This window comes from Bos taurus, chromosome 18 (genome assembly GCF_002263795.3).
Source record: "Bos taurus isolate L1 Dominette 01449 registration number 42190680 breed Hereford chromosome 18, ARS-UCD2.0, whole genome shotgun sequence".
NCBI lineage: Eukaryota > Metazoa > Chordata > Mammalia > Artiodactyla > Bovidae > Bos > Bos taurus.
In genome coordinates, this window is record NC_037345.1 from 15,934,223 (window position 1) to 15,962,198 (window position 27,976).

General features: G+C 37.7%; 1 protein-coding gene and 1 pseudogene across 1 annotated transcript in view; one reads left to right on the forward strand and one right to left on the reverse strand.

The window, feature by feature from the left end:
- The window catches only part of PHKB (phosphorylase kinase regulatory subunit beta), a 227,041-nt gene that overhangs the window by 68,716 nt on the left and 130,349 nt on the right, over window positions 1-27,976 (forward strand). Inside the window, 1 exon segment of the mRNA XM_024978934.2 lies at window positions 8,343-8,458. Within this exon segment, the coding sequence (XP_024834702.1) occupies window positions 8,343-8,458 (116 nt within the window).
- Window positions 11,632-15,219, reverse strand: LOC104974762 (heterogeneous nuclear ribonucleoprotein A1-like; annotated as a pseudogene).

Sequence of the window (27,976 nt, forward strand, 5' to 3'; positions counted from 1 at the left end):
TAAATATTCATTGGCAGGAATGATGCTAAAGGTGAAGCTCCAATACTTTGGCCAGCTGATGCAAAGGGCTGACTCATTGGGAAAGACCCTGATAGTGGGAAGGATAGAGGGCAAAAGGAGAAGAGGGCAGCAGAGGACGAGTTGGTTAGATAGCATCACTGACTCAATGGACATGAACTTGATCAAACTCTGGGAGATGGTAGAGGATAGGGAAGCCTGGTGTGCTGCAGTCCATGGGGTCACAAAGAGTTGAACACAACTTAGTGACTGAACAACAAGCCAACCATATACACAACCAATATATAGATTGATCAGTCAGTCAGTTCAGTTTAGTCACTTAGTCACTGATAAATACAGATATTTTAAAATAGACAAAATGTTGACCTGTTGGTGGAAGATTGTCCTGTAGAAGACTAGTCCAGTCAAATTCACTGTCTTAACTCAAACTCAGTGCTACCATTCTGTGTGCCACATATCACTCCCATCCCATGCTCTCTTTCTCTCTCAAAACTTTCACATTATTCATACCTCAAATGATAATCCATCTCTCTCTCTCGGTCATTCTTATGTATATATAATTTAAACTGTTTTAAAGTTATTTTAGAGGTATCTTGTTATGATTTATTATCATTACTTGTTATTTAATATGCAAATTATTACTCACAGATGGGTAAACCTTTTTTGAAGTACTATACCTAGTTTGGATTGCTGTGATCTAAGCTGAATTTACAGGCATTGGAGAGGATTCAGATTTTTTTATTTAGTATTTGGAAAAGAGGGCCTTGCAGATCTTTTATTAATATAAATGATTTCCGATCATTGCTAAAAATGGACATACCTGAAAAAACATATTTGGTATAGATGATCTCTTGATCTCTTTTCTAAGCCACTCTCTGAATTGTTAAAAATAACGGTTTATTGACCAAATAAAAATGTTTCCCACACATAAAAATTTGTTTCTGGTTCATATTTATCTTCTGAAATTTTTAAAATTGAATTTTGTTTGCTAGTTTTGGTTTTTAAGTGTTTTCCATTAAGTTAATTAATTAATAAATTTTTGCTTTTAAACTTTCTTTTTGGCTGTGCTGGGTCTTCGTTGTTGCGTGTGGGTTTTCTTTAGTTGTAGCAGGCTACTCTTCACTGTGGTCCATGGGCTTCTCATTGCAGTGACTTCTCTTGTTGGGGAACACAGGCTCTCGGTGTGGACACTGTAGTTGTGACACACGGATTCTGGGGCACATGGGCTTCAGTAGTTGTGAAGCATAGGTTTAATTTCCCCAGGACACATGGCATCCTTCCAGACCAGGGATAGAGCCTGTGGCTCCTGCATTGGCAGGTGGATTCTTAACCACTGGACCACCAGAGAAGTCCCGCTTGTGTGGTTTTGATAGGATATAGAAGAGATGGGATATTTAAATGGTAGTCATAGGACTAAAATGGATTTTTAATTGTTATTGTGATAGCCTCTCAATTCAAGATCATATATATATATTATAATATATTGGTGACTATAGTATATTGGTGCAGATTTCTTTACCCAAATAAAAAATAGAGTCACCATCAGACATACTCACAAGTGCTAATTGTTACTGTAGTAAAGCTGATAAAGTTTTTCAAATGACAATTTTATGAGGCATAGTAAGCAGGACTCTGGAAGATGGTGAAGGACAGGAGAGCATGGTGTGCTCCAGTTCATGGGGTCACAGAGAATTGGACATGACTTAGCAAATCAAGAACAACAACAAGCTGGAATGGCCTCTTTACTTATTACTGGAAAATACAAGTTATCTAAAATTCATAAAATGGTCATTGCTTAATATGAATTTACTTCTTTATTTGAAGTGTTAGAAGAAAGGAATATAATATCAGTAATTTTTATAATAATATATTTAATCTGTTAAACAGTGTTACAATTACTTTAGAATTACATATAAGGAATGTCTTGCTTCCTTGGAAAGTATCCATTTTAGAAAAGATTTCTTTTGAACAGTAAAATGACTTCTTATGAAGTAGAATTTATTCATATTGGTGAAATGAAAAAAAATACATTGTTGTGTTTGCTGTAAAGCACATTTTGAGTGATCATTTTTGAGTTATAGCATAAAATTTAACTTTCATAATTAGTCCAAATTACTGTAATAATCTGAAATAAGAAGGGCAATGCCAAAGAATGCCCATGCCAAAGAATATTCAAATTACCGCACAATTGCAATGATTTCACATGCTAGCAAAGTAATGCTCAAAATCCTCCAAGCTAGGCTTCAAGAGTAGTACATGAACCAAGAACTTCCAGATGTACAAGCTGGATTTAGAAAAGGCAGAGGAACAAGATATCAAATTGTCAACATCTGTTGGATCATAGAAAAAGCAAGAGAATTCCAGAAAAGCATCTACTTTTGCTTCGTTGACTATGGCAAAACCTTTGACTGTGTGCATCACAACAAACTGGAAAATTCTTAAAGAGATGAGAATAACAGACCACCTTACCTGTCTCCTGAGAAACTTGTATGCAGGTCAAGAAACAACAGTTAGAACCGCACATGGAACAATGGACTGGTTCCAAATTGGGAAAGAAGTTCATCAAGGCTGTATATTGTCACTCTGCTGATTTAACTTATATGCAGAGTACATCGTGCAAAATGCTGGGCTGGATGAAGCACAAGCTAGAATCAAGGTTTCCAAGAAAAATATCAATAACCTCAGATATGAAGATGAGAACCATCCTTATGACAGAAAGCAAAGAGGAATTAAAGAACCTCTTGATGAAGGTGAAAGAAGAGAGTGAGGAAGCTGGCTTAAAACTCAACATTCACAAAACGAAGACCATGCCTTCCAGTCACATCACTTTATGGCAAATAGAAGAGGAAAAAGTGGAAGTAGTGACAGACTTTATTTTCTTGGGCTCCAGAATCACTGGTGACTGCAAAATGGCTGGTGACTGCAGCCTTGAAATTAAAAGATACTTGGTCCTTGGAAGAAAAGCTATGACAGACCTAGACAGTGTGTTAAAAAGCAGAGACATCATTTTGCTCACAAAGGTCTGTCTAGTCAAAGCTGTGGTTTTTCCAGTAGTCATGTATAGATGTGAGAGTTGGGCCATAAAGAAAGCTGAGTGCTGAAGAATTGATGCTTTTAAACTGTGGTGTTGGAAAAGACTCTTGAGAGTCCCTTCATTATAAGGAGATCAAAGGATGGAAATCAATCCTGAATATTGATTGGAAGGACTGATGCTGACTGAAGCTCCAATTCTTTGGCTACCTGATGTGAAGAGCCAATTCACTGGAAAAGACTCTAATGCTGGGAAAGATTGAAAGCAGGAGGAGAAGGGGATGACAGAGGCTGAGATGGTTGGATGGCATCACAGACTCAGTAAACATGAGTTTCAGCAAGCTCCAGGAGATGGTGAAGGACAGGGAGGCCTGTGTGTTGCAGTCCATGGAGTCACAAAGAGACACGACTGTGCAACTGAACAACAGCAACACTGTAAGTGGAAAGCAATAACTTCTGAAAGTAATTAAATTTTTTTCCTTTATTTTCTTCTTTAAAAAAATATTTATTTTTTAATTGAAGGATAATTGCTTTACAGAATTTTGTTTTCTGTCAGAATAAATCAGCCACAGGTATACATATATCCCCTCCCTCTTGAACCTCCCTCCCATCTCCTTCCCCATGCCACCTCTTTAGATTGATATAGAGCCTCTGTTTGAGTTTCCTGAGACATATATCAGTTTCCCGTTAGCTATCTATTTTACATATGGTAACGTAAGTTTCCATGAGAAAGTAACTAAAATTTTGAACAGTTCCTTTTCCATGTAATTAAGTGCTACTTAAGATACATAAGGATCTTCCCTGGGTCAGGAAGATCCCCTGGAGAAGGAAATGGCAACTCACTTCACTATTCTTGCCTGGAAAATCCCATGGATGGAGGAGCTTGGTGGGCTACGGTTCATTTGTTTGCAAGATGTTGGACATGACTTAGTGACTTTACTTTCACTTTAGGATATATAATCTTCCTATATTTCTCATTAAGAGTTAAACATAAAAGTGCCATTAATATTCCACAGTGTGACAGAATAACCTTTGCAGTAACCTGTTATCTCTTTTGTTCCTTAATCATAGTTCTACAACGTTAGTACATTTTGATTCTGTTACTATTAGCCACAGATTCTCAATTACCGTGGAAATGAAGTCGCTAATGATGAGGTGCTAAATTTTGCATTCAGGTATTTGATTTGTGAGTAACATACTTTGAGGATATTGGTTTCCAGTTCTGAAATACCTTTATTTTTATTCAGTGTCTCCACATTGCCTGCCTGGGTTATCTTAAGAGTTTAGTATTTTTCTGCTTACTGTATCATGAGAATTCTACTTTGCTCACTTAAAAATTTGTAAAGGCCTTTATGGGTATTTTAAATCAAGTTGTATTATTTGGTTTATAACAGTATTGAAAAATGGCTATTATTTTTCAGTTGGTTGCAGTATTCTGGACTAGCATAGATTATGTAATTTATTTCAGTATATTTGCTAAAAGTGAAGGTGTTAATCACTCAATCATATCCAACTCTTTGTGACCCCATGGCCTGTAGCCCACCAAGCTCCTCTGTCCATGGAATTGTCCATGCAAGAATGATGGAGTGGGTAGTCTTCTCCCTTCTCCAGGGGATCTTCCCAACCCAGGGATTGAACCCAGGTCTCCTGCATTGCAGACAGATTCTTTACCATCTGAGCCAAGCAGCCTGCTAGTATATTTACTGCTGCTGCTGCTGCTGCTAAGTCGCTTCAGTCGTGTCCGACTCTGTGCGACCTCATAGACTGCAGCCCACCAGGCTCCCCCGTCCCTGGGATTCTCCAGGCAAGAACACTGGAGTGGGTTGCCATTTCCTTCTCCAATGCGTGAAAGTGAAAAGTGAAAGTGAAGTCGTTCAGTCGTGTCCGACTCTTCGTGACCCCATGGACTGCAGCCCACCAGGCTCCTCTGTCCATGGGACTTTCCAGGCAAGAGTACTGGAGTGGGGTGCCATTGCCTTCTCCGAGTATATTTACTAGGATGACGTAAATAATCTTTTCTTTGAAATCTCTGGATGAAAGGTCTTTAGAACTGGATGTGCCTGCAGTTATAACTTGTAATAGTATAACATCGTTACAAGAATAACTCATCAGTGGCTTTTCTGTCAGTGTTTACAGATGTGTAAATTATATGCCAATTTTGTTAAAATATTTCATGAAGAACCTCTATGTATAAGAAACAATGATAGATGCTAGGGTAAAATGATGAATAAGATAGATATTTCATCCAGACTTAGGGAATCAAGGAGGTTTTTTTCTTCCAGGAAATATCCTCATTGAGATTGATATTTAAATGTAGTATGAATTAGCTGGGTGAAGTGCTGGAATAAAAAATATACTAGAGAGAAATAATATTTTTAGAAATGATAAATATGAACAACTAAAACATTAATGAACATATTAAAGAGTAGATTGGACATTGTTGAAGAAAAAATTTATGTACTGGAAAATAATTCTTGGGAAATTATCCAGAATGTCAAAAGATAGCAAATATGAAAGAAAGTTTGAGAATAATTGATAGAATGAGGTCCAAGGATGAAAAGGATAGAGAGAATTGAGGAAAGGCAGTATTTGAAGAAATTTTGACTGATAATGTGAATTGAGGAAAACATGAATTGGTGTGATTAGTAGATAAAAGTAAATTCTCTTCTCTTGCCTGCTCCTTCCCTCATCCTCAGAAAACCCCCAGAGAATTATAGAGTAAATGGTGGAAGAAACCTTGGTCCATAAATGCCACTGTGGAACTAACTGCCCCACTATCCTGTGGTTTATAAGGTTTAAATTTTTTTGGTGGCCATAAACAACACAGTCATGCTCACATAGATGAAATGCATAATCAATTTGAGACCATCTTAATTGCTAATTTGTTACTTTTTTTTTTTTTTACTGCATATACCTTAAGTTTTATGAAGTCCATTAAGAATTTTCTGTTAACACATCATTACACCAGTTCACTATCTCCCAAATGTAATTACATTTCAGTGACATTTAGATCTGTTTTGAGACTATTTCAGATATTTGATTTATTATTTTATACATAAGCTAAACTCATTCAGAAAATACCACAGAAAACATGTTTCAGATTAGAAATCTTTCTCTACAGTTTTTTTTCCCCAAAAGTATCCAAAAGATATATGCCTTCAAAGCAAGGTAGCACAAATTAGAAATTGGTGTGAAGACAGAGCAAAGGACTAACAACATTAGGTACATAAACTAGAGTCAGAATTGAAATTAGTACATAAAATACCCTGACTTGGAAATGGTTGTGATCTTTATTTTCATGTTCTAGCCAATGCTTATTTCCTCTAAGTGTCCAATCTTTACTAAAGCACAGTATTACATATGTGTGAAGTACAAGAAATATTTATTTCTGAGTTCATAAAAGTTATGCTGGTCCATAATTCCTTATCTGAAGAAAGGTTTAAGACCAAATAAGTTTTAGATATCAATTTTTGTGTGTTTTGAAAAGGTTATAGGGTACCTTATTTATGTAATAACCCCAGGAGGGTTCATAGCCCAGCAGGTCTGGCTTTGGTTAACAGGTTTCCCGTGAGCGAAGACTGTCTTAAGAAAAACAGAATGTTTTGGTGTATTTCAAAATTGTTCCTTATCCTCTCTGCTTGCTGCAAACCAGAGGGGATTTTTCTAGGATATTTTCTATGGGAACTTGATTGAGCTCTTGGAGGTAAACCTCACAGTATTGTGGGGACCCCCCTTAAAACTGGATCCCCTGGGCGTTTTTTAACTTTCACGAGTTTTTAAGTGAGCTTCTAGCAATTCATCAATTATAGTACAGGTTTTAATACCCCAGCACTAATTCCTTAGCAGTTTCTGCTCTTGAGTCTCTGCTCTAGGAAACCATGATTACCTGTTTTTGCTTGTGGGTCTCTCCAGTCTTGGTCCTGACATCCTCCTAAGATGGGGAAGAAGCAGATATATGGACTATATACTTGAGAAATTTGTCATCAGAGGAAGGAGGATTTAGATGGTTTCAAAGCTTTTAACCTGGGGACCTGACAAGTATAAAGTATTTCCTATAAGTTTTATAGAATCTGAATAACTCTAAAGACCAGGGGAAAACCGAAGACACCTGGTTTTAGGAAAGTACACCAAGTTTTTTATTACCTCAGGGAAATAGGTAAGGTAACAAGAAACTGGGAAAGCTGGGAAGACCCTCCCCAATATTTGAAGTAAGAAAAAGTTTACTGGAGGCGTGTAACGCTCCATTCTTTGATAGAGAAGTGATGGGATAGATGTGTTTGTTTTGAAACCTAGATGGCTCTGTTATGTTTCCGTGAGGCTCCAGCACCCTCGTGCTTTCTCCTTCACTGAAACGTGTGAGCTGTTCTAGGCTCTGAGGGCAGATACCTCTATGTTGGGATTGAGAATGAAAAGGTCATGGATTCAGCTGCCTCAGCCATTCATCACTTGTGAGAGGATCTAGGTTAGACTGCTTCCTAATCTACTCTTGATCAATGTATTTGTTGACTCTGGGCTTAGAGACTTAGAGACAGGGGAGAATCATTTTAAGAGGCTATGTTTTCTTTCCTCTGCTCTGATTTCTCAATCAGTTCTTTCCTACTGCTTTCTCTCTTCCTATGATTTGTCATTTCTAGTCTGCTGATGGAACCTTACCTTGGTTTTTAGTGTTATTATTGTGTCATTCTTAAAAGTACATACATGTTATTTATTAGGTGTGTAGGGTGGAGGTGGAGGAATATGTATTGCCACTTAAAAGGGATAATGAGATAAAGGGTAGGCAGGTGCACATATTCATTTTTCTCTATTGAATCAAACATGATGACTAAATTAAAAACCCTGTAATTAGGACTAGTAGCCCACATAAGATAGTGTTTTTATTAACATGAATAAACTTTTATTAAGTAAGAACTGATTATAATCTTTGCTTTCCATAGTTACTATTGAAAATATAAATTTAATCAGATGGCTGAAATCTTTACATAAAAGCTGTGACTCCCAGCTTATTGGTTGGGCCCATCTCGAACTGTAAGCTTTACAGTGTGTGAAAATGGGTATTTATAGCTATATAGGAAAGGCAGGAGGAAGATTAGATTCTAGGAGTAATAGACTCAAGACTCTAGGTTGATCTAACATGAGATCGACTCATTTTAGAACTGAGAAATACCTTTTTATCTCAAAAGTTTTAGACTTATTTAACATCTGACATTTTAGATTCCAAGTATTATTATCTAAATATCAGTATCTAAAGGTCCTGTTATTTCACGTGTCCTTATGTTTCATTTTTTTTCTTTTAGGTCTCTTTTATTCAGAACCTTGTATTTTGTGTAGAAAGAGTTTACCGGGTGCCTGACTTCGGTGTCTGGGAAAGAGGAAGCAAATATAATAATGGCAGCACAGAGCTGCATTCGAGGTAATTTGCCGATTTCTGAGTGTTTTGTTTTCTATTTTTAATTTGAATGTGTGGAATGTGAATAAAAATCGAAGAACTAGGTTGGAACTTTGGTTTCTGTGTAGTTTTCATCTCTCTATTTTTCTACATATTAATATAACTCAAGTGAAATTCACTTAAAATTAAAGGAAGAGTCTCCTCTCAGTACCCATTAACAGATGCAGGAAAAGAGCATATGAGTGTTTTTGCCAGCTTCACAACGTGTCAGGACATGCATATCAGTATTCAGTCTAAGACTTGACCTTTCTGTTCAACCAAGTCATTTTCTTTTTCCTCTTTTAAATGACACTGTTTGAAAGGTCAAGTACATTAAAATTGCCAAACAGCAGTTGTAAATGCATCGCATCTAAAATTCCTTTTTGTGTTATAGAGCTGATTTTTATCCCAACAAGACATACTCACACCCTTTATATTTTGTTTTAACTAAAAAGTAGAGCTCAGTTAGTCCTATCCATTTCACACTAAAACGTTTAATAATCTAAAGGTTATCAGCTGTAGGTCAGTTTAGATCATCGAGACTTAAATGAAGTAGAGAAACAGTTTACGAAACACTGGTTAAGAGGAATCTGCAGCTCAATAACTTTTTTGAATAGAAGGACTGCCCGCTAGTATATTTATTGCTGCTGCTGCTGCTGCTAAGTTGCTTCAGTCGTGTCCGACTCTGTGCGACCCCATAGACGGCAGCCCACCAGGCTCCCCTGTCCCTGGGATTCGCCAGGCAAGAACACTGGAGTGGGTTGCCATTTCCTTCTCCAATGCATGAAAGTGAAAAGTGAAAGTGAAGTCGCTCAGTCGTGTCTGACTCCTAGCGACCCCATGGACTGCAGCCTACCAGGCTCCTCTGTCCATGGGACTTTCCAGGCAAGAGTACTGGAGTGGGGTGCCATTGACTTCTCCAGAATAGAAGGACTAATCACACACAAAAAGATTAAGTTGATTTAAGATATTTAGAAAACTAAAATCTGCTCCAGATTACTTGCTGTATAACGTCTCTGCCTCAGTTTTCCTCGTGTATAAAATGAAGATGATAATGCATTCTACTTGATGAAGTTGTAATGATTGGTATTTATAAAGCATTTGAACAATGCATAAGTAAACATTGAAATGAAAGTACACTCACACATTTAAGAATACTTTAATAACAAAGATTGAAATAAAAAGGATTTTTCATTTAACTGTGGTCAACTAACATTCAACTTTCTATAAGTTTTATGATTCATATGAGGCATGTTTATACAGAGTAGAATAGTAACAATGTGTAAGGAAGACAATAAAGGAGAGAAATAATTCAGACATTAAATTCAGGCAAATACTAAATATAGCAAGAAAATATTATATTTCAGCTGTAAGTTCTCAGCATTTCAAATTATCAGTCAAATTCAAGACAGAAAGTTTATAAGATTGGAAAAGGTAATTTTTTAAAAATTTACCTTTTCAGTAGTTATTTATCAGGTCCCTTTCTGCTTTTTAATAACTATTTAATATATGCCAGTGTGGTCCCACTGACATTTTCGGTATAAAATATTTAGAGTACAGTTTTTTCTGTTTATAAAAGCTGTTAAACTCAGAAAGACTCTTGGGTAAAAGTTAGCATTAATCTTAGAAAGTGAGGGTGTTGGGAAGTCCTTTGGCAGGCTACTGTCCATGGGATCACAAAAGAGTCAGACAGGACTAACTAAACGACAACAGTGAAAAAAGAGAGACTCCAACTTGTTCTCCTGTAACTGAGGTTCCAGTCTTTAAATTGAATCATTAAGGATTTTATTTCAAGTCTTGGAAAATCATTAAGTGATGTTCTTTGCTACCTTTTGCATGCAAAATTAACCTTAATTGTAGCAATTATCAAACGGATGGGAAATGAAGTTTGCTATTTAGCTTTGGATGGTGCATTTTATATATTTAACATTCATCTTCTAATTTTCCATGGTATAATGCTGTAAATAACTTAAATTTTTTTTTTTTTCACAATGCTTCTTAGCTCAGATACTCACAGGCCTGTTTCAGATCTGTCACCTCTGCTGACACAGTATCTAGTTTGAAACTGCAGGAGACCTGAGCCCTATGGCTCTCATGGAATGTAGTGTTGGCAGTAGTGGTGGGAGGCCAGTATCTTTCTGTGCTTATGCCCAGGAGTCGAATGTAGAGCTGCTACCAGTAGGGATTAAGTCCCAACCTTAGTCTATAACTGTAAGACTTCCCAGAACTATCCAATCCTAGTTAATTATCTGATCCTAGTGCCTAGTTGGGTCTGATCCAAGGACTGCTTAATGTGATATCCTTGTTATATTCTTAAGTTATTCTCATAATTTTGAAAAGCCTGAAATGGTATATAGTAATTCTTGCTAAAAGTACTCATATGGCCCTTTGCCTTCTAACTTTCTTTGCCAATCTCTGTCTCTGTGCCGTGCAGTTCTCCTTAGCAGGACTCAGAGCACAATCTGTTGCCTTGACGATCACTAGGGTCTTGTGCTCACTGACTTGGTAAATGTCCCTTTCCTCCTTTGCCACACACAGTGCACGTCCCTTCTAAACTGCATCTTGGTCAAAAATGATTACTGCCCCTGGGTCCCGAAAACCCATATACATAGTGTTCTAAGCATAGAGGCTTCCCCTTCAGCATCCATGCCCAGTGGTTCTGTAGTGATTTTAAACCCTGGCACTACAGTTACAGGGTAAGTTTTATTTAGTCCAGGCAGGAAGCATTACTGCCTTTTTACACAGGAGGAAACTTAAGTTTAGAAGACTTTGTGATTTTTTCCCCCCTCCATTCCTTAAGTGATACAATACAAAAGGTAATTGAGCCAGAACTGAATTCCGAGTGGACGGCTTCAAAATCCAAAGTTATTTTTACTGTTCATTCAGTTCAGTCGCTCAGTCGTGTCCAACTCTTTGCGACCCCATGAATCGCAGCACGCCAGGGCTCCCTGTCTATCACCAACTCCCAGAGTTCACTCAGACTCACATCATTGAGTCAGTGATGCCATCCAGCCATCTCATCCTCTGTCGTCCCCTTCTCCTCCTGCCCCCAATCCCTCCCAGCATTAGAGTCAACTCTTTGCATGAGGTGGCCAAAGTACTGGAGTTTCAGCCTCAGCATCATTCCTTCCAAAGAAATCCCAGGGCTGATCTCCTTTAGAATGGACTGGTTGGATCTCCTTGCAGTCGAAGGGACTCTTTAAGAGTCTTCTCCAACACCACAGTTCAAAAGCATCAATTCTTCGGTGCTCAGCTTTCTTCACAGTCCAACTCTCACAGCCATACATGACCACTGGAAAAACCATAGCCTTGACTAGACGGACCTTTGTTGGCAAAGTAATGACTCTGCTTTTCAATATGCTATCTAGGTTGGTCATAACTTTTCTTCCAAGGAGTAAGCGTCTTTTAATTTTATGGCTGCAGTCACCATCTGCAGTGATTTTTGAGCCCCGCAAAATAAAGTCTGACACTGTTTCCACTGTTTCCCCATCTATTCCCCATGAAGTGATGGGACCGGATGCCATGATCTTCGTTTTCTGAATGTTGAGCTTTAAGCCAACTTTTTCACTCTCTTCTTTCACTTTCATCAAGAGGCTTTTTAGTTCCTCTTCACTTTCTGCCATAAGGGTGGTGTCATCTGCATATCTGAGGTTATTGATATTTCTCCCGGCAATCTTGATTCCAGCTTGTGTTTCTTCCAACCCAGCGTTTCTCATGATGTACTCTGCATAGAAGTTTAATAAGCAGGGTGACAATATACAGCCTTGACATACTCCTTTTCCTATTTGGAACCAGTCTGTTGTTCCATGTCCAGTTCTAACTGTTGCTTCCTGACCTGCATATAGGTTTCTCAAGAGGCAGGTCAGGTGGTCTGGTGTTCCCATCTCTTTGAGAATTTTCCACAGTTTATTGTGATCCACACAGTCAAAGGCTTTGGCATAGTCAATAAAGCAGACATAGATGTTTTTCTGGAACTCTCTTGCTTTTTCGATGATCCAGCAGATGTTGGCAATTTGATCTCTGGTTCCTCTGCCTTTTCTAAAACCAGCTTGAACATCTGGAAGTTCACAGATCACGTATTGCTGAAGTCTGGCTTGGAGAATTTTGAGCATTACTTTCCTAGCGTGTGATTTGAGTGCAATTGTGTGGTAGTTTGAGCATTCTTTGGCACTGCCTTTCTTTGAGATTGGAATGAAAACTGACCATTTCCAGTCCTGTGGCCACTGCTGAGTTTTCCAAATTTGCTGGCATATTGAGTGCAGCACTTTCACAGCATCATCTTTCGAGATTTGAAATAGCTCCACTGGAATTCCATCAGCTCCACTAGCTTTGTTTGTAGTGATGCTTGCTTAGGCCCACTTGACTTCCCATTCCAGGATGTCTGGCTCTAGGTGATTTTTACTGTATCATGTTGTAGTTTAATGTCTTAAAAAGTTTTCCTAAAGTTTGAAAGAACAGCAAGGTGTACCACCTTGGTGACATTTTGCTAAGTTTCAAGGATATCTTTGCTTAGCAATCAGTAAAGCTTGATTTAGCCTAATGCCTTTGTCATTCGCTTCCTAATCTGCCCTTTTCAGCCCCAGGTTTGCCTGTATCTGTTTTAGTCCAAATTCTTGAATTATTTAGCCTTTCTTAGATAAGCTTCAGAACTTTTTTCTAAAAAGTGATCTCATTACATTTAACCATTTAACCCATTTCTTGCAGCATCCTCGTCCTCTTTAGGATTTGGTAAAAGAAACCATTGCTCCAAACTCAGTGTAACTGAATGTTTCCTGAGCAACCATTCCCTGCTCTCCTGATTTTTCTGTTGATCTGACTTTTCCTTGAACAACATACTCCTTTTAGTTTCTCCTAGGGTGTCTAGCACTAAATTCTCCTTTTTTCTTCTGTTTATTCTCTAAGTCTTATAATAAATTTCCTTACATTTCAGAATCTTATATTAATATTATTTGATTTAATTTCATTTTCCTTCATGTATTAGTTACCTATTTATTATAACAGAAATTCTTTTTTTGAAGATATTAAATTTTGTATTGATTATACCTGATAATGGATGATACACAAGCTTCATTCCCATCTATAACTTTATTTGGTACCATAATTCAATTTAGATATATTGCATAGGATGTGCCAGCAGTCATTAATAACCAAAAAACTCCATGACTTTGCATGGGTGACTCTTTTAAAGGTGAACTCCAGGTCACAACACAGTAACTGTCAGTTCAATTACAACAAGGTTCTGAAGACAAAAGCTTCTCTACCAAAGCAGGCTGTAAATAAATTTGAGTGGAACCTGGCATCACCCTGAAAGAATTCTGACTTTACACTGTTGGGATACTTTACCAAAATGGCTTCAGAGTAGATTAACTTTACACAGCACATTTTAAAAAAACGTATTTATTCAGCATGATGATTAGACTATTACATTTAGCAATCAACAGCAAAAAAAAAAAAGCTACATTAAAACCCTTTATTGAAATACTTTATACTTTCCATAAAACAGAAACTAAAATAACCCGTTACACAATTAATCACAAATACAGTCCTCAAGGTTTTTGCTCATATACATGAGTGTTGTCTAAAACATGTCTTCTGTGTAGCAGCTAGGCCCTGCCACCACCGTGCTTGGCTGAGTTCACAAATCTGTTGTAACCTATCACTTCTCTGGCTCTCCTTTCCTGCTAAGCTCTGTTTCCTGGCAGTAATTAAAACCTTCTCCCACTGTCATAGGTACTGCTGCTACTGGAACCACCATAGCCACCTTGGTTTCCTGGTTTGGCAAAGTATTGGCCTCCACCACCATAGGAGCCAGAACTTCTGCCTCCAAAGTTTCCTTCTTTCATGAGTCCAAAATTTGAAGATAGATTGTTGTAATTGCCAAAATCATTGTAGCTTCCGCCACCTCCAAAATTGCTTCTATCATTACCAAACCTGTTATAGCCACCCCGCTGCCACCAATATCCACCACCACCATGGCTGCCATCAAAGTTTCCAGACCACTTTGGCCTCTTTGGTTGGATGAAGCACTAGCCATCTCTTGCTTAGGCAAGCCTTGATAGAGCTTTTCTCACTTCACAGTTGTGGCCATTAACAATGTGGTATTTCTGAATGACAGTATTGTCTATGGAATCATGGTCATCAAAGGTTACAAAAGCAAAGCCTCTCTTTCTGCCACTACCTCGGTCAGTCATGATTTCAGTCACTTCAGTTTTCCTCTACTATTGTGAATAATTTCTCAGGTAATGTTCTTCAGTGTCTTTAATGCCACCAACAAAAGTCTTTTTCACGGTTAAGTGGACACCAGCTCTTTGAGAATCTTCTCTTGAGACGGTCTCTTAGGTTCCACAACTCTTCCATCCACCTTGTGTGGCCTTGCATTCATGGCTGTGTCCACCTCCTCTACAGAGGCGTGTGTGACAAACCCGCAGCCTCTGGAGCACTTGGTGTTTGGATTCCTTATTACCACACAGTCTGTGAGTGTTCCCCATTGCTCAGAATGGCTCCTCAGACTCTCAGCATTTGTTTCAAAGCTCAGTCCTCTGATGAAGAGCTTCCACAGCTGTTCAGGCTCTTTGGGAGGCTTTGACTTAGACATGGTGGCAGTGGAGGGGGAAGACGTCAGTGATGCTTACTCAGTGGTATCCACAGGCAAAAAGTATAACACTAATTCTTAATCCCCAGAGTTACATATCCAGGTGGTCTTTTTAGCTGTTCCACGTTAAATTCAGTATTTTAATTTAAAAATTTCCCTTCCTCATTTAAGTAAGGCTGTTTTTACTCCTTGGGGCTACCTTTAAACACTTTAAGCCAAAACTGTTTTGGAGAAGAAAATGAGCTGCACTTAGTCACTCTGTCATGTCTGACTCTTTGCAACCCTATGGACTGTAGCCCTCCAGGCTCCTCTGTCCATGGGGATTCTCCAGGCAAGAATACTGGAGTTGGTCCCTATGCCCTCCTCCAGGGGATCTTCCCAAGCCAGGGATCAAACGCAGGTCTCCCTCATTGCAGGCCAATTCTTTACTGTCTGAGCCACCAAGGAAGCCCATGTATACTGGAGTGGGTAGCTTGTCCCTTCTCCAGGGGATCTTCTTGACCCAGGAATCAAACTGGGGTCTCCTGCATTACAGGTGGAGAAGAGATGAGTCCTCTATAAAATATGAATTGAATCTCAAACCTAACTTTAAATTTTTTGGCTATTGGAAAGCAAAAAGGAAAGTTGTAATAACATAGTAATACAGATATATAATCAACCCTGAATATTCATTGGAAGGACTGATGCTGAAGCTGAAGCTCCAGTTCTTTGGCCACCTGATGCGAATAGCCGACTTGTTGGAAAAGACCCTGATGCTGGGAAAGATTGAGGGCAGGAGGAGAAGGGAACGACAGAGTATGAGATGGTTGGATGGCATCACTGACTCAGTAGACATGATTTGAGCAAACTCTGGGAAATACTGAAGAACAGGGAAAACCTGGTGTACTGTATAGTCCATGAGGTTGCAAAGTCAGACATGACTTAGCAGCTGAACCACGATTTAGCAGCTGAACAACAATGCCCAAATGGAAAGATTATTATACATATGAAAGTGAAAGTTGCTGAGTCGTGTCTGACTCCTAGCAACCCCATGGACTATACAGTCCATGGAATTCTCCAAGTCAGAATACTGGAGTGGATAGCCATTCCTTTCTCCAGGGGATCTTCCCAACCCAGGGATCAAACCCGGGTCTCTCACCTTCCAGGCACATTCTTTACCAGCTGAGCCACAAGGGAAGCCCAGGAATACTGTAGTGGGTAGGCTATCTTTCCCAACCCAGAAATCGAACTGGAGTCTCCTGCATTGCAAGTGGATTCTTTACCAACTGAGCTATCAGGGAAGCCCATAATAGATATATATCCAGAAGGAAAGATTATTGGGGTTTTGTAGGGAGGAATACAATTTTATATTCTATTCTCTAGGCTTTTCCAATAAAGAAGGCTATCACTCAAATATCTGGTAAGTAACCATCATAGCACCACTTTACTCAGTTTAAGATACTTTTGGTGACCATTTTATTTCATATAGTACTTGTTATTTAAAGTAACTACTTACCCTTCTTAAGTCATTTCTGATGTTCTAGTCATTGAGCTATAATACAGGCAGTTATCCATCCATTCTGCTTCATTTTATGTATTTTTCCTGTAGTGAACAATTCATGAACATCCATTAAAACCATAGTACTGTAAAGTCTTTTTTTTTTTTTTTCAGGAAGTATGATTGGGCACCTCAGGGAGTTAAAGCATAATGTTAATGAATATGAGATTGTGAATTTAATTTCCACGCTTGCCAGTTAATTTTTTGGATTCCATGGTGGGTTTTAAATCACTTAGTCCAAACCCATTATCTTTTCTAGAGAAGCTTTCATTTATGCAATAAATCACCTTATTAAAAACTATCTCCCAGGTAAACACTTTATTTTAGTTCCTGTAAGTAAATGTAAGGTAACACCTTTAAAGAACCAAATTGGTGAATGCTCTGTTGGTAATAGTCACATAAATAGCTTGCTGTTGCCAAAGATTTAAATAACCAGTCAATAATAAATTAACATATTTGTGAATTTCAATTAAGTCCAGTTATTCAACTAATTGCATTGGTAAAGAAAATTGAAATGGTGAGAACTTGACCTTTACTATAATCCAGATCCAATGTTTCTTTCTTTTGTAGTGCCTTATTTAGAGGACAGTTTCCACGTTCATCCCTCTGCTGTCTTTCTGCACCATTTTTAAACCTAGAACCTTGTGCACTGGGGACTAAGGGAGAGCTCCGTGGGCATTGAGAACACGTCCTTAAGCAATAAAATCAATTGGCAGCGATGTTTCTGCGTGCATTGTCAGAGTATATGATTCCTATGGCTCTTCTAACCCTTAGGTTCTAAGAATTTAAAATTCTTATGCAGGTACTGTTTGGTTTCCATTTGGACTATTCAAGGCTAGGTATGATTGTGCTGGGTGCATGTACGGTAAGAAACCTGCCTTAGGTTCTTTTCTTGCTACCTACTGTTTCAAGTAACGCATCCCAAACTTAGAAGCATAAAACAGCAAGACAACAATCTTTTACTATTGTTAACTCTCATGGTTCAGGGGGTTGACTAGGCTAACTACGGTGGTTCATCCTTAGGGTCTCATGTTCATGCCATCAGTTGTGGCTGGGGCTAGAGTCAACTTTGAAGACTTCCTTACTTGGGTATCAGAGTGTTGACTGGGACTTCAGCAGGAAGACCTATATGAAGTTTTTCCATACAGATTCTGCACATTGTGGTAGCTAGGTTCCAAGGTTCAGTGTCCCAAAACCCACAGGCCAGGTGGAAGCTGTATCTTTTTATGACTTAGCTTTGGAAATCATGCAGCATAACTTTCACTACACCTATCTGTTAGAGTCAATAAGATAAGTGAGGGGAATTAGACTCCACCTTTTGATAGAAGGCAAAGATTTGGCAGACATATTTTAAACTAGCACATACTCTTCATTTGGACTTTGTTCCTCCAGGTTGTAGGCCTTGTCATTTCTCTAAAGTGACTTTGGCTATGAAAAGAGACCATGCCCCTTCTCTAAAGTATACTAGCAAGTACCATGTGGATTGTTTTGAAATTTGTTCAACCTGTGGAAGTGTGAGGTACTTCTTCACTGAAAGTGAAATGCTGGACTGCAGATTTGAGTCAACAGTGTGTGCGTGCTAAGTTGCTTCAGTCTTGTCTGACTCTTTGTGACTCTTTGGGCTATAGCCCTCCAGGCTTCTCTGTCCATGGGTTTCTTTAGGCAAAATATGCTAGAGTAGGTTGCCATGCTCTCCTCCCAGGGATATTCCAGACCCAGGGATCAAACCCACATCTCTTAGATCTCCTCCATTGGCAGGTGAGTTCTTCATCACTAGGGTCACCTGGGAAACAATGCCAGATCATTCGCTTAGTTGTTCTTGAGAACCAGGGTAAAATGGTCTGCATATATTGTAGTAGGGAACAGAGTTTTCACCACAGAGAAAATAAGGATGCATTTGAAAGTCACTTACATTCAATCTCTCAGAACTTAAGATTCCTCACTTTAAAAGTAGAGGGGATTAAAAAAAGAAATGCAAGACTTGTACATCAAAAACAATAAAATATTGTTGAAAAAAATTAAAGAACACATACAAGAATGGAAAGATATCCTGTGTTCAGTGTGTGCTCAGTCACATCTGACTCTCTGCCACCCCATGGACTATAGCGCTATACCACCGGGCTCCTCTGTCCATGGAATTTCCCAGGCAAGAATATTGAAATGGGTTGCCATTTCCTACTCCAGGGGTGTTCAGTGTAATCCATCTCAGAAATCTTTTTTTTTTTTCTTTAGAATTTGACAAACTAATCCTAAAATTTGCATGGAGATGCAGGGGACTCAGAATAGCCGAAACAACGCTTGATAAAGAACAAAGTTGGAGGATCCACACTTTTCAACTTCAAAATTTACTACAGTAATGAGCTTCCTATAGTTACAGTAATCTGCTACAATAATTAAATAGTGTGGTACAAGTATAACAAGAGATACAGATATTAGTGCAGTAGAATTGATGATCTAGAAAGAAACCCATACATGTATGGTCAGTTGATTTTGACAAAGTTGCAAGGATAATTGATAGAGAAGAATATAGTCTTTTTAGCAAATGGTGCTGGGACAACTGGATACAAAAGAATGAATTTGGGTCCCTACTTTGTGCAGTATATAATACAAAAATTAACTGGAAAAGGATCAATGACCTATAGTAAGAACTAAAGCTATAAAACTCTTAGAAGAAAACATAGTTGTAAATGACTATGACCTTATCTGGGATGAATGTCCAGTAGTTCAGTTGGTGGGTAGTTACATGTTTAGATTTTAAAGAAACTGCAAGACTATTTTTGAGAGTCCCATATTGCTTTACATTCCTACTAGCAATGTATGATGTCATTCTCTGAATCTTTGCCAGCATTTGGTGTTATCACTATTTTTCACTTTACTCTGTAGTGGTAGCTTCAATTTGGTTCAGTCACTCAGTCGTGTCTGACTCTTTGTGACTCCATGAATTTCAGCACGCCAGGCCTCCCTGTCCATCACCAACTCCCGGAGTTCACTCAAACTCATGTCCATCGAGTCGGTGATGCCATCCAGCCATCTCACCCTCTGTCGTCCCCTTCTCCTCCTGCCCCCAATCCCTCCCAGCATCAGAGTCTTTTCCAGTGAGTCAACTCTTCGCATGAGGTGGCCAAAGTACTGGAGTTTCAGAGTAATGCTAGCTTCAATTAAATGAACTCTGAAGTGTTATTTTCCTCCTCTATTTTCTGGAAGAGATTGTGTAGAATTGGTGTCAGTTTTTCTTTAAATGTTTGATAGATTTCTTCAATGAAATCATATAGGTATGGAAAGGGTTTTTCTTGACCATTTGAAAATTATGGATTCAACTTCTTAACAGTAATGGGGCTATTCAAATTATTTCATATTGAGTGAGTAGTAATAAGTTTGTGCTTTTCCAGGAATTGATTGATTCCTTTTAATCTATGTATGTTGAATTGTTCAGAGTATTTGCTCATTATCCTTTTGCTACCTACAATGTCTGTAGTGTTATCTCCTGTTGTATGCCTAATATTGGTCATTTGTGTCTTATATCTTTGTCAGGCTTCTGTCAATTTTCTTTAGCCCTTTAAAGATCAGTTGTTTGTTCCACTGATTTTTTTCTGTTTTTTTTTTGTGTGTGTGTGGGTGTGGGTGTATCAATTGTCATTGTTTTCTGTTATCTGTGTTATTTCCTTCTGTTTGCTTCAGGTTTATTTTGCTCTTTTTCTGGCTTCAATTACATTGGGATTAGATAATTGATTTGAGGCTTTTCTCTTTCCTAATACATACATTTAGTTCTGTAAATTTCCCTTAGTACTACTTTAGTTATACTACACAAATTTTGATGTTATATTTTCTTTTTTTTTTTCCTTTTTCTAATTTTATCTTATTTTTAAACTTTACATAAATGTATTAGTTTTGCCAAATATCAAAATGAATCCGCCACAGGTATACATGTGTTCTCCATCCCGAACCCTCCTCCCACCTCCCTCCCCATACCATCCCTCTGGGCCGTCCCAGTGCACCAGCCCCAAGCATCCAGCATCGTGCATCGAACCTGGACTGGCAACTCGTTTCCTACATGATATTTTACATGTTTCAATGCCACTCTCCCAAATCTTCCCACCCTCTCCCTCTCCCACAGAGTCCATAAGACTGTTCTATACATCAGTGTCTCTTTCGCTGTCTTGTATACAGGGTTATTGTTACCATCTTTCTAAATTCCATATATATGCGTTAGTATACTGTATTTATGTTTTTCCTTCTGGCTTACTTCACTCTGTATAATAGGCTCCAGTTTCATCCACCTCATTAGAACTGATTCAAATGTATTCTTTTTAATGGCTGAGTAATACTCCATTGTGTATATGTACCACAGCTTTCTTATCCATTCATCTGCTGATGGACATCTAGGTTGCTTCCATGTCCTGGCTATTATAAACAGTGCTGCGATGAACATTGGGGTACACGTGTCTCTTTCCCTTCTGGTTTCCTCAGTGTGTATGCCCAGCAGTGGGATTGCTGGATCATAAGGCAGTTCTATTTCCAGTTTTTTAAGGAATCTCCACACTGTTCTCCATAGTGGCTGTACTAGTTTGCATCCCCACCAACAGTGTAAGAGGGTTCCCTTTTCTCCACACCCTCTCCAGCATTTATTATTTGTAGACTTTTGGATCGCAGCCATTCTGACTGGTGTGAAATGGTACCTCATAGTGGTTTTGATTTGCATTTCTCTGATAATGAGTGATGTTGAGCATCTTTTCATGTGTTTGTTAGCCATCTGTATGTCTTCTTTGGAGAAATGTCTGTTTAGTTCTTTGGCCCATTTTTTGATTGGGTCGTTTATTTTTCTGGAGTTGGGCTGTAGGAGTTGCTTATATATTTTTGAGATTAGTTGTTTGTCGGTTGCTTCATTTGCTATTATTTTCTCCCATTCTGAAGGCTGTCTTTTCACCTTGCTAATAGTTTCCTTTGATGTGCAGAAGCTTTTAAGGTTAATTAGGTCCCATTTGCTTATTTTTGCTTTTATTTCCAATATTCTGGGAGGTGGGTCATAGAGGATCCTGCTGTGACGTATGTTGGAGAGTGTTTTGCCTATGTTCTCCTCTAGGAGTTTTATAGTTTCTGGTCTTACGTTTAGGTCTTTAATCCATTTTGAGTTTATTTTTGTGTATGGTGTTAGAAAGTGGTCATTTTCATTCTATTCATTGTATTTTTTATTTCACTTGAGATTCTTCTTTCATTCATGTGGATTATGTAGACAGGTATATATTGTTTTCTTTACAAGTGTTGGCAGATGTACCTGTTGTTGTTCTATTATTGATTCTAGTTTGATGCCATTGTGATTAAAGAGTACAGTAGGATTTCAGTTCTTTTATAGTCTTGAGATTTTGTTTATGGCCAAGATAGGATCTCTTGATGTTGATGTGAGCACTTGAAAAAAAAAAAATGTATACTCCTGTTATATAGACTTGTATTCATTGATTTGTCCTGCTAAAAAAAAGTACCATAGACTGGGAAGCTTAAACAACAGGAATTTATATATTCTGGAGTCTAAAGTGTCCAAGATCAAGTTGCCAGACATCTCTGTTCTCTGGTGAGGACTTTCTTCTGATTTACAGATCATCACCTTCTTGCCATGTCCTTTCATGACAGAGAGGGAGACAAAGCAAGCTCTGTGGTCTCTCTTCTTAAAGAAATACTAATCCTGGGACTTCCCTGGGGGTCCAGGGATTAAGACTCCATGCTTTCACTGTAGAGGGCATGGTTCCATCCTTGGTGAGGGAACTAAGATCCCACATGCTGTGTGACTCAGGCATACTAATTCCATCATTCATAGGGGCTCCACATTCATGACCTAGTTCATGACCTAATCTAAGCCTAATTACCTTCCAAAGGCCCCATCTCCAAATACTGTCTCTTTGGGTTGGGACTTGAAAATATGCTTTCATTTGAGATTGATGGTTACATGATACTTCTTTTTTAAATCCTTTTACTATCAACCTGTCTACATTATTATATTCAAAAAGAGTTTCTTGTATACAGTTGGGTCATGTTTTTATGTCAACTCTGCCAATCTTTAATTGCCATGTTTAGACTTTTACATTGAATGTAATTATTGATATGTTTTGGTTTACATTTGCCATTTTATTTTTGTATTTATTCTCTTTTTTTTTTTTTTTCATTTCTCTGTTTTCTTTTTCCTACCTTCCTGTTCTAAAACATTTTTTAGAATTCCATTTTGATTATCTATACCGGTTTTGAATGATCTTTTTTATGGCTTTTCAGTGGTTGCTCTAGGTATTATTATATACACATATGTACTCAGTGTATTAATGTCATCATTTTATCAGGTAGAGGGATTATAGAAACTTTACCTTCATATGTGTTTTGTTACCCTCCCCCATTTATAATCTAATTATATTAAATATTTCCTACATATACATTTAGAACCACAGTGTTATAACTTTGGCTGTAACTATCAAACATAATTTATAAAACTCATGTTGATGTATGGCAAAACCAATATAATATTGTAAAGTAATTAGCCTCTAATTAAAATAAATAAATTTAAATTAAAAATAGAGTAAAAAAAATAAATAAAACTCAACAGGATAAAAGCCTATTGTATTTGCCAGTAATTTTGTTTACCATTTTCTAACTATCTAGCATTTCCTTTCTGTTTTGAGAACTTACTTCCATATTTTTAGGGTAAATCTGCTTATGACAGACCTCTTACTTTTCCTTCATCTGGGAATGTCTTGCTTAAATAAATAAATATACAGAATATATTTACTGGTATAAGATTCTGGGTTGACAGTTCTTTCTTTTAATGCTTAAAATCTCTTACGTCACATTCTTTTAGCTTTGTGGGTTTTTGGGTTTTGTTTTTTTATAAGCAGTTCACTGTTATTTAATTGCTTTTCCCCTGTAGACATGTTTTCTTTGGATACTGTCAAGATTTTTCTTTTTCTTTAGTTTTTAGAAGTTATGATGTGTCCTGAAAGGGTATTTTTATTTTATTTTGTTTGAGTATCACTTAGCTTTTTGTCATTTGCTAACTGAGAAATTTTCTGCCATTGTTTCAGATGCTTTTTTTTTTTAAAGCTCTGTCCTTTTTTTTTTCCTGTTGTTCAGTAAGTCCAGTGACATGAATGATAAACCTTTGTTAAACTCCCACAGGTCTCTGAGATTCTCTTTATTTGTTTTGTTAAGTCTATTTTCTCTCTTTTGTTCAGACTAGATAATTTCTATTGTTTTATCTTTCAGGTTAGCTATTCTTTCTTCTGTCTCCTTCATCCTGTTCACTGAGCTTTTTGTTTTGATTATTGTATTTTTCAGTTCTAAAGACTTTGCTGAGATTTCCTATTTCATAGCTGAGCCTTTTTCTTTTCATTTGTTTCACTCATACTCATAATTGCTCACTGAAGCCTTTTCATCACAGCTGCTTTAAAGTCTTTGTTAATTTTCACATTTCTCTTGTCTCAGTATAAGTATATATTGATACAGATAGATAGATTTTATTCATTTTGAATAGTTCTGGTTCTAGATATGATGAGTGATGTTTTATAATTAGTCCCATAACTTCATGGCAAATAGATGGGGAAATAGTGGAAACAGTGGCTGACTTATTTTTTTGGGCTCCAAAATCACTGCAGATGGTGAGTGCAGCCATGAAATTAAAAGACACTTACTGCTTGGAAGGAAAGTTATGACCAACCTAGACAGGATATTAAAAAGCAGAGACATTACTTTGTCAACAAAGGTTCATCTAGTCAAGGCTATGGTTTTTCCAGTGGTCATGTATGGATGTGAGACTTGGACCATGAAGAGAGCTGAGCACTGAAGAATTGATGCTTTTGAACTGTGGTGTTGGAGAAGACTCTTGAGAGTCCCTTGGACTGCAAAGAGATCCAACCAGTCCATCCTAAAGGAGATCAGTCCTGGATGTTCACTGGAAGGACTGATGTTGCAGCTGAAACTTTGGCCACCTCATGCGAAGAACTGACTTATTGAAACACCCTGATGCTGGGAAAGACTGAGGGCAGGAGGAGAAGGGGACAACAGAGGATGAGATGGTTAGATGGCATCACCGACTCAATGGGCATGAGTCTAGGTAAACTCCGGGAGTCGGTGATGGACAGGGAGGCCTGGTGTGCTGTGGTTCATGGGGTCGCAAAGAATCGGACACGACTGAGTGACTGAACTAAACTGATGAACATTTAAGATATTATAAGACTGTGGGTTTTATTTTTTATTTTAGTTGTATTTTTTTGACACCACTCTGGCAGGGGAAGAGGGTAAACACATCACCACATTACTGCCAGTTTTTTGTGTGTTGTTGACACCCAAGATAGAGATTCTACATTACTGCTGGATCTGGGTCGTCAGGTCTAGCTCCCCAGTAGGCTTCAATTAATACCTCCCTGTCTGGGAGGTAGAAGTATTATTACCTCAGTACTAATTTCCAGATGACCTCCACTTACATGACAAGGAAAAAGGTGTGGCCTCTTTATAGTTGGGCATTCATGTGAGTTTTAATTGTCCACTGGATTTCCTTTGGTGCCATCCCCAGAGGAAGGGGCAATTCACCTGTTTACTGGTGGGTAGGAATGAAAGTCTAGGCTCTCCATGTGATATCCACTGACACTGAGATGTGAGAATGGAGACTTTTTACCATCCATTGGGAATGCAGGTCTTGATTTCGTCCTTGGGTTTTTCTGACACCACCACAATTGAGGTGGTTGGATGTTGAGTGCAGTTCCTCATTATAGTCTCAGGAGCATAGAAATCTGAATTTCCCACTCAGTGTGTACCGGAGTGGGTGGGGATAGAGTCACAGTTTTTTTGACTGGTTATGGTCTAAAAGTTTTCCATTTTGCTAGGTTGCTCTTTTCCTGGTCCATTGGCTTTTGCTGGGTATTTTTCTATATGTATCTACCTGTATTTCCTAGTTGTTGGTTTATTCAGTTCTAAGTCTGGTATATATATGAGGCAAAAAAAAAAAAAAAAATGCAAAAGGGAAAGTCAGGAGACTCCTTATACTGCTGTTCCTGGAATCCTGAGGTTCCTAGGCAGGCTGCCTTCTCACTATCTTTTTGAGCGTTTTTATATTTGTTTATGTTATGTCTAGTGGTAATAGTAGCAGTTGTTCAGTCGTATGTGACTGTTTGCAACCCCATGGATTGTAGCCCACCAGATTCCTTTGTCCATGGGATTCTCCAGGCAAGAATACTGGAATGCGTTGCCATTCCCTTCTCCAGAGAATCTTCCCGACCCAGGGATCGAACCTGAGTCTCCTGCATTGCAGGCAGATTCTTTATTGTCTGAGCTACAGGCAAGTCTCTTATTTTATGTCTGGGGTTCTTAATTGTACTTAGAGGAATAGGGAAAATTGTGTCTACTCCAACTTCCTTTTCATATATTTTATTTATTTTTTTCAGTTCTTTGTTCCTTTTTATTGTCAAATAGTATCCCATTATACAGATAAACCACACTTTGGTTTATTTTCTGTTGATGAGCATTTGGTTTGTTGACAGTTTGGGCTATTAAAATAAAGCTGTTGTGAACATTTCAATACAGCTCTTTTTGTTAATATATATTTTTATTTCTCTTGGAAAATACATAAGAGTAGAATTCCTGAGTTGTATAATAAGTGTTTTAACATTTTAAGAAACTGCCAAACTGTTTTTTGAAAGGAATTTACCATTTTTCATTCCTACCATTTCATTCCTACCATTCATACCTGCCATCAAATGGCAGAAACTGCAGTTGCTCCACATCTTTATCTACACTTGGTATTGTTCGTAATTTTTAAATTATTCTTATGAGTATGTGGTAATTTTAATTTGTATTTTTCTTTTTTTTTTGTATTTTTCTGTTGACTAATTTTATTAAACATCTTTTCATGTACCATTTACTTTCATATATCTGCATTTTGAAGTGTCTGTTAAAATCTTTTTCCCATTTTTAAATTGGGTTGTTTGTATTCTTACTGAGTTGTAACAGTTCTTTATATATTTTAGATTCTTTTGTGAGATATGGGTTTTTTCTTTTTTTACAAATTTTTTTTACAGAATTCAACTTGCCTTTTAATTTCATTAATGGCATGTTTATTATGGCAGGTAATAAATGGCATGCCATTTATTAATGGCATGTTTTGAAGATCGGATATTAATTCTGATGAAGTCTAATTTATCAAAATTTTTATGATTAGTTATTGTGTCTTAGAAATTTTTTCCACTTCAGGATTGTGAAGAGTTTTTTTCCTAGGTTTTGTTCTAAAAGATTTATAGTTTTAGCTTTTACATTTAAGTCTATGATCTATTTCAGATTACTTTTGTGTAGTATGAAGCAATGATTGAGATTTTTTTCCCCATATAGATACTTTACTATTCCAGCACCATTAAAGGCTGTTCTTTCCACATTGACTTACCTAGCTATTTGATCATATATATGGGTCTGTTTCTAGACTGTCTTATTGATTTACATGTCTGCCCTGATCTGTACTATATTGCACTGGTAATTGTTGCTTTATGCTAAGTCATGAAATCAAGATGTCCTTCAACATGTTTTTTTAAGGAATAACTTGCTTTATTTAAGTCCAAGAAAAACTATTCTGCCCTACACAGTTTCTTTGTATCTTTTCAGAAATGTCTTTTACCAGCATTATCGTGGAGCTCTTTTACCTCTGAAGTAGTCCTTCAGATTTGCTCTCCTTTAAAGAAAACCTTTCTACTGTTCCAGGACATTTTCACATTTATTTTAGAATTAGCTAGTCAGTTTTTACCAAAAAATGCCTGTTGATACTTGATTGTGATTGCATTGAATCAATAGATCATTTTGAAGATAACTGATACTTTAATGATCTTCAATCTTCCAATTCATGAATGTGGGACATCTCTTTGTTTAGGTCTTTTTAATTTTTTCAGAAATGTTTTTCAGTGTTCAGGTCTTGCACATATTTTGTTAAATTTATGCTAAAATATTTTGAGTTATTTCATGTTATAGTGATACTTATTTTTAACATTAAATTTCCAAGTGTCTATGGCTAGTATGTAGAAATAAAATTAATTTTGATAGTGAATTTGTCTCTTGGGACTTTGTTGTTGCTTAGTCTCCAAGTCATGTCCGACTCTTCATGACCCCCGGAACTGCAGCATGCCAGACTTCCTGTCCCTCACCATCTCTTGGAGTTTACCTAAGTTCATGTCCATTGAATTGGTGATGCCATCCAACCATCTCATCCTCTGTTGCTGTTTTCTCCTTCTGCCTTCAACCTTTCCCAGCATCAGGGTCTTTCCAATGAACTGACCATTTGCATCAGATGACCAAAGTAGTGGAGCTTCAGTATCAGTCCTTCTAATGAGTATTGATTGTTGATTTCATTTAAGACTAAGTGGTA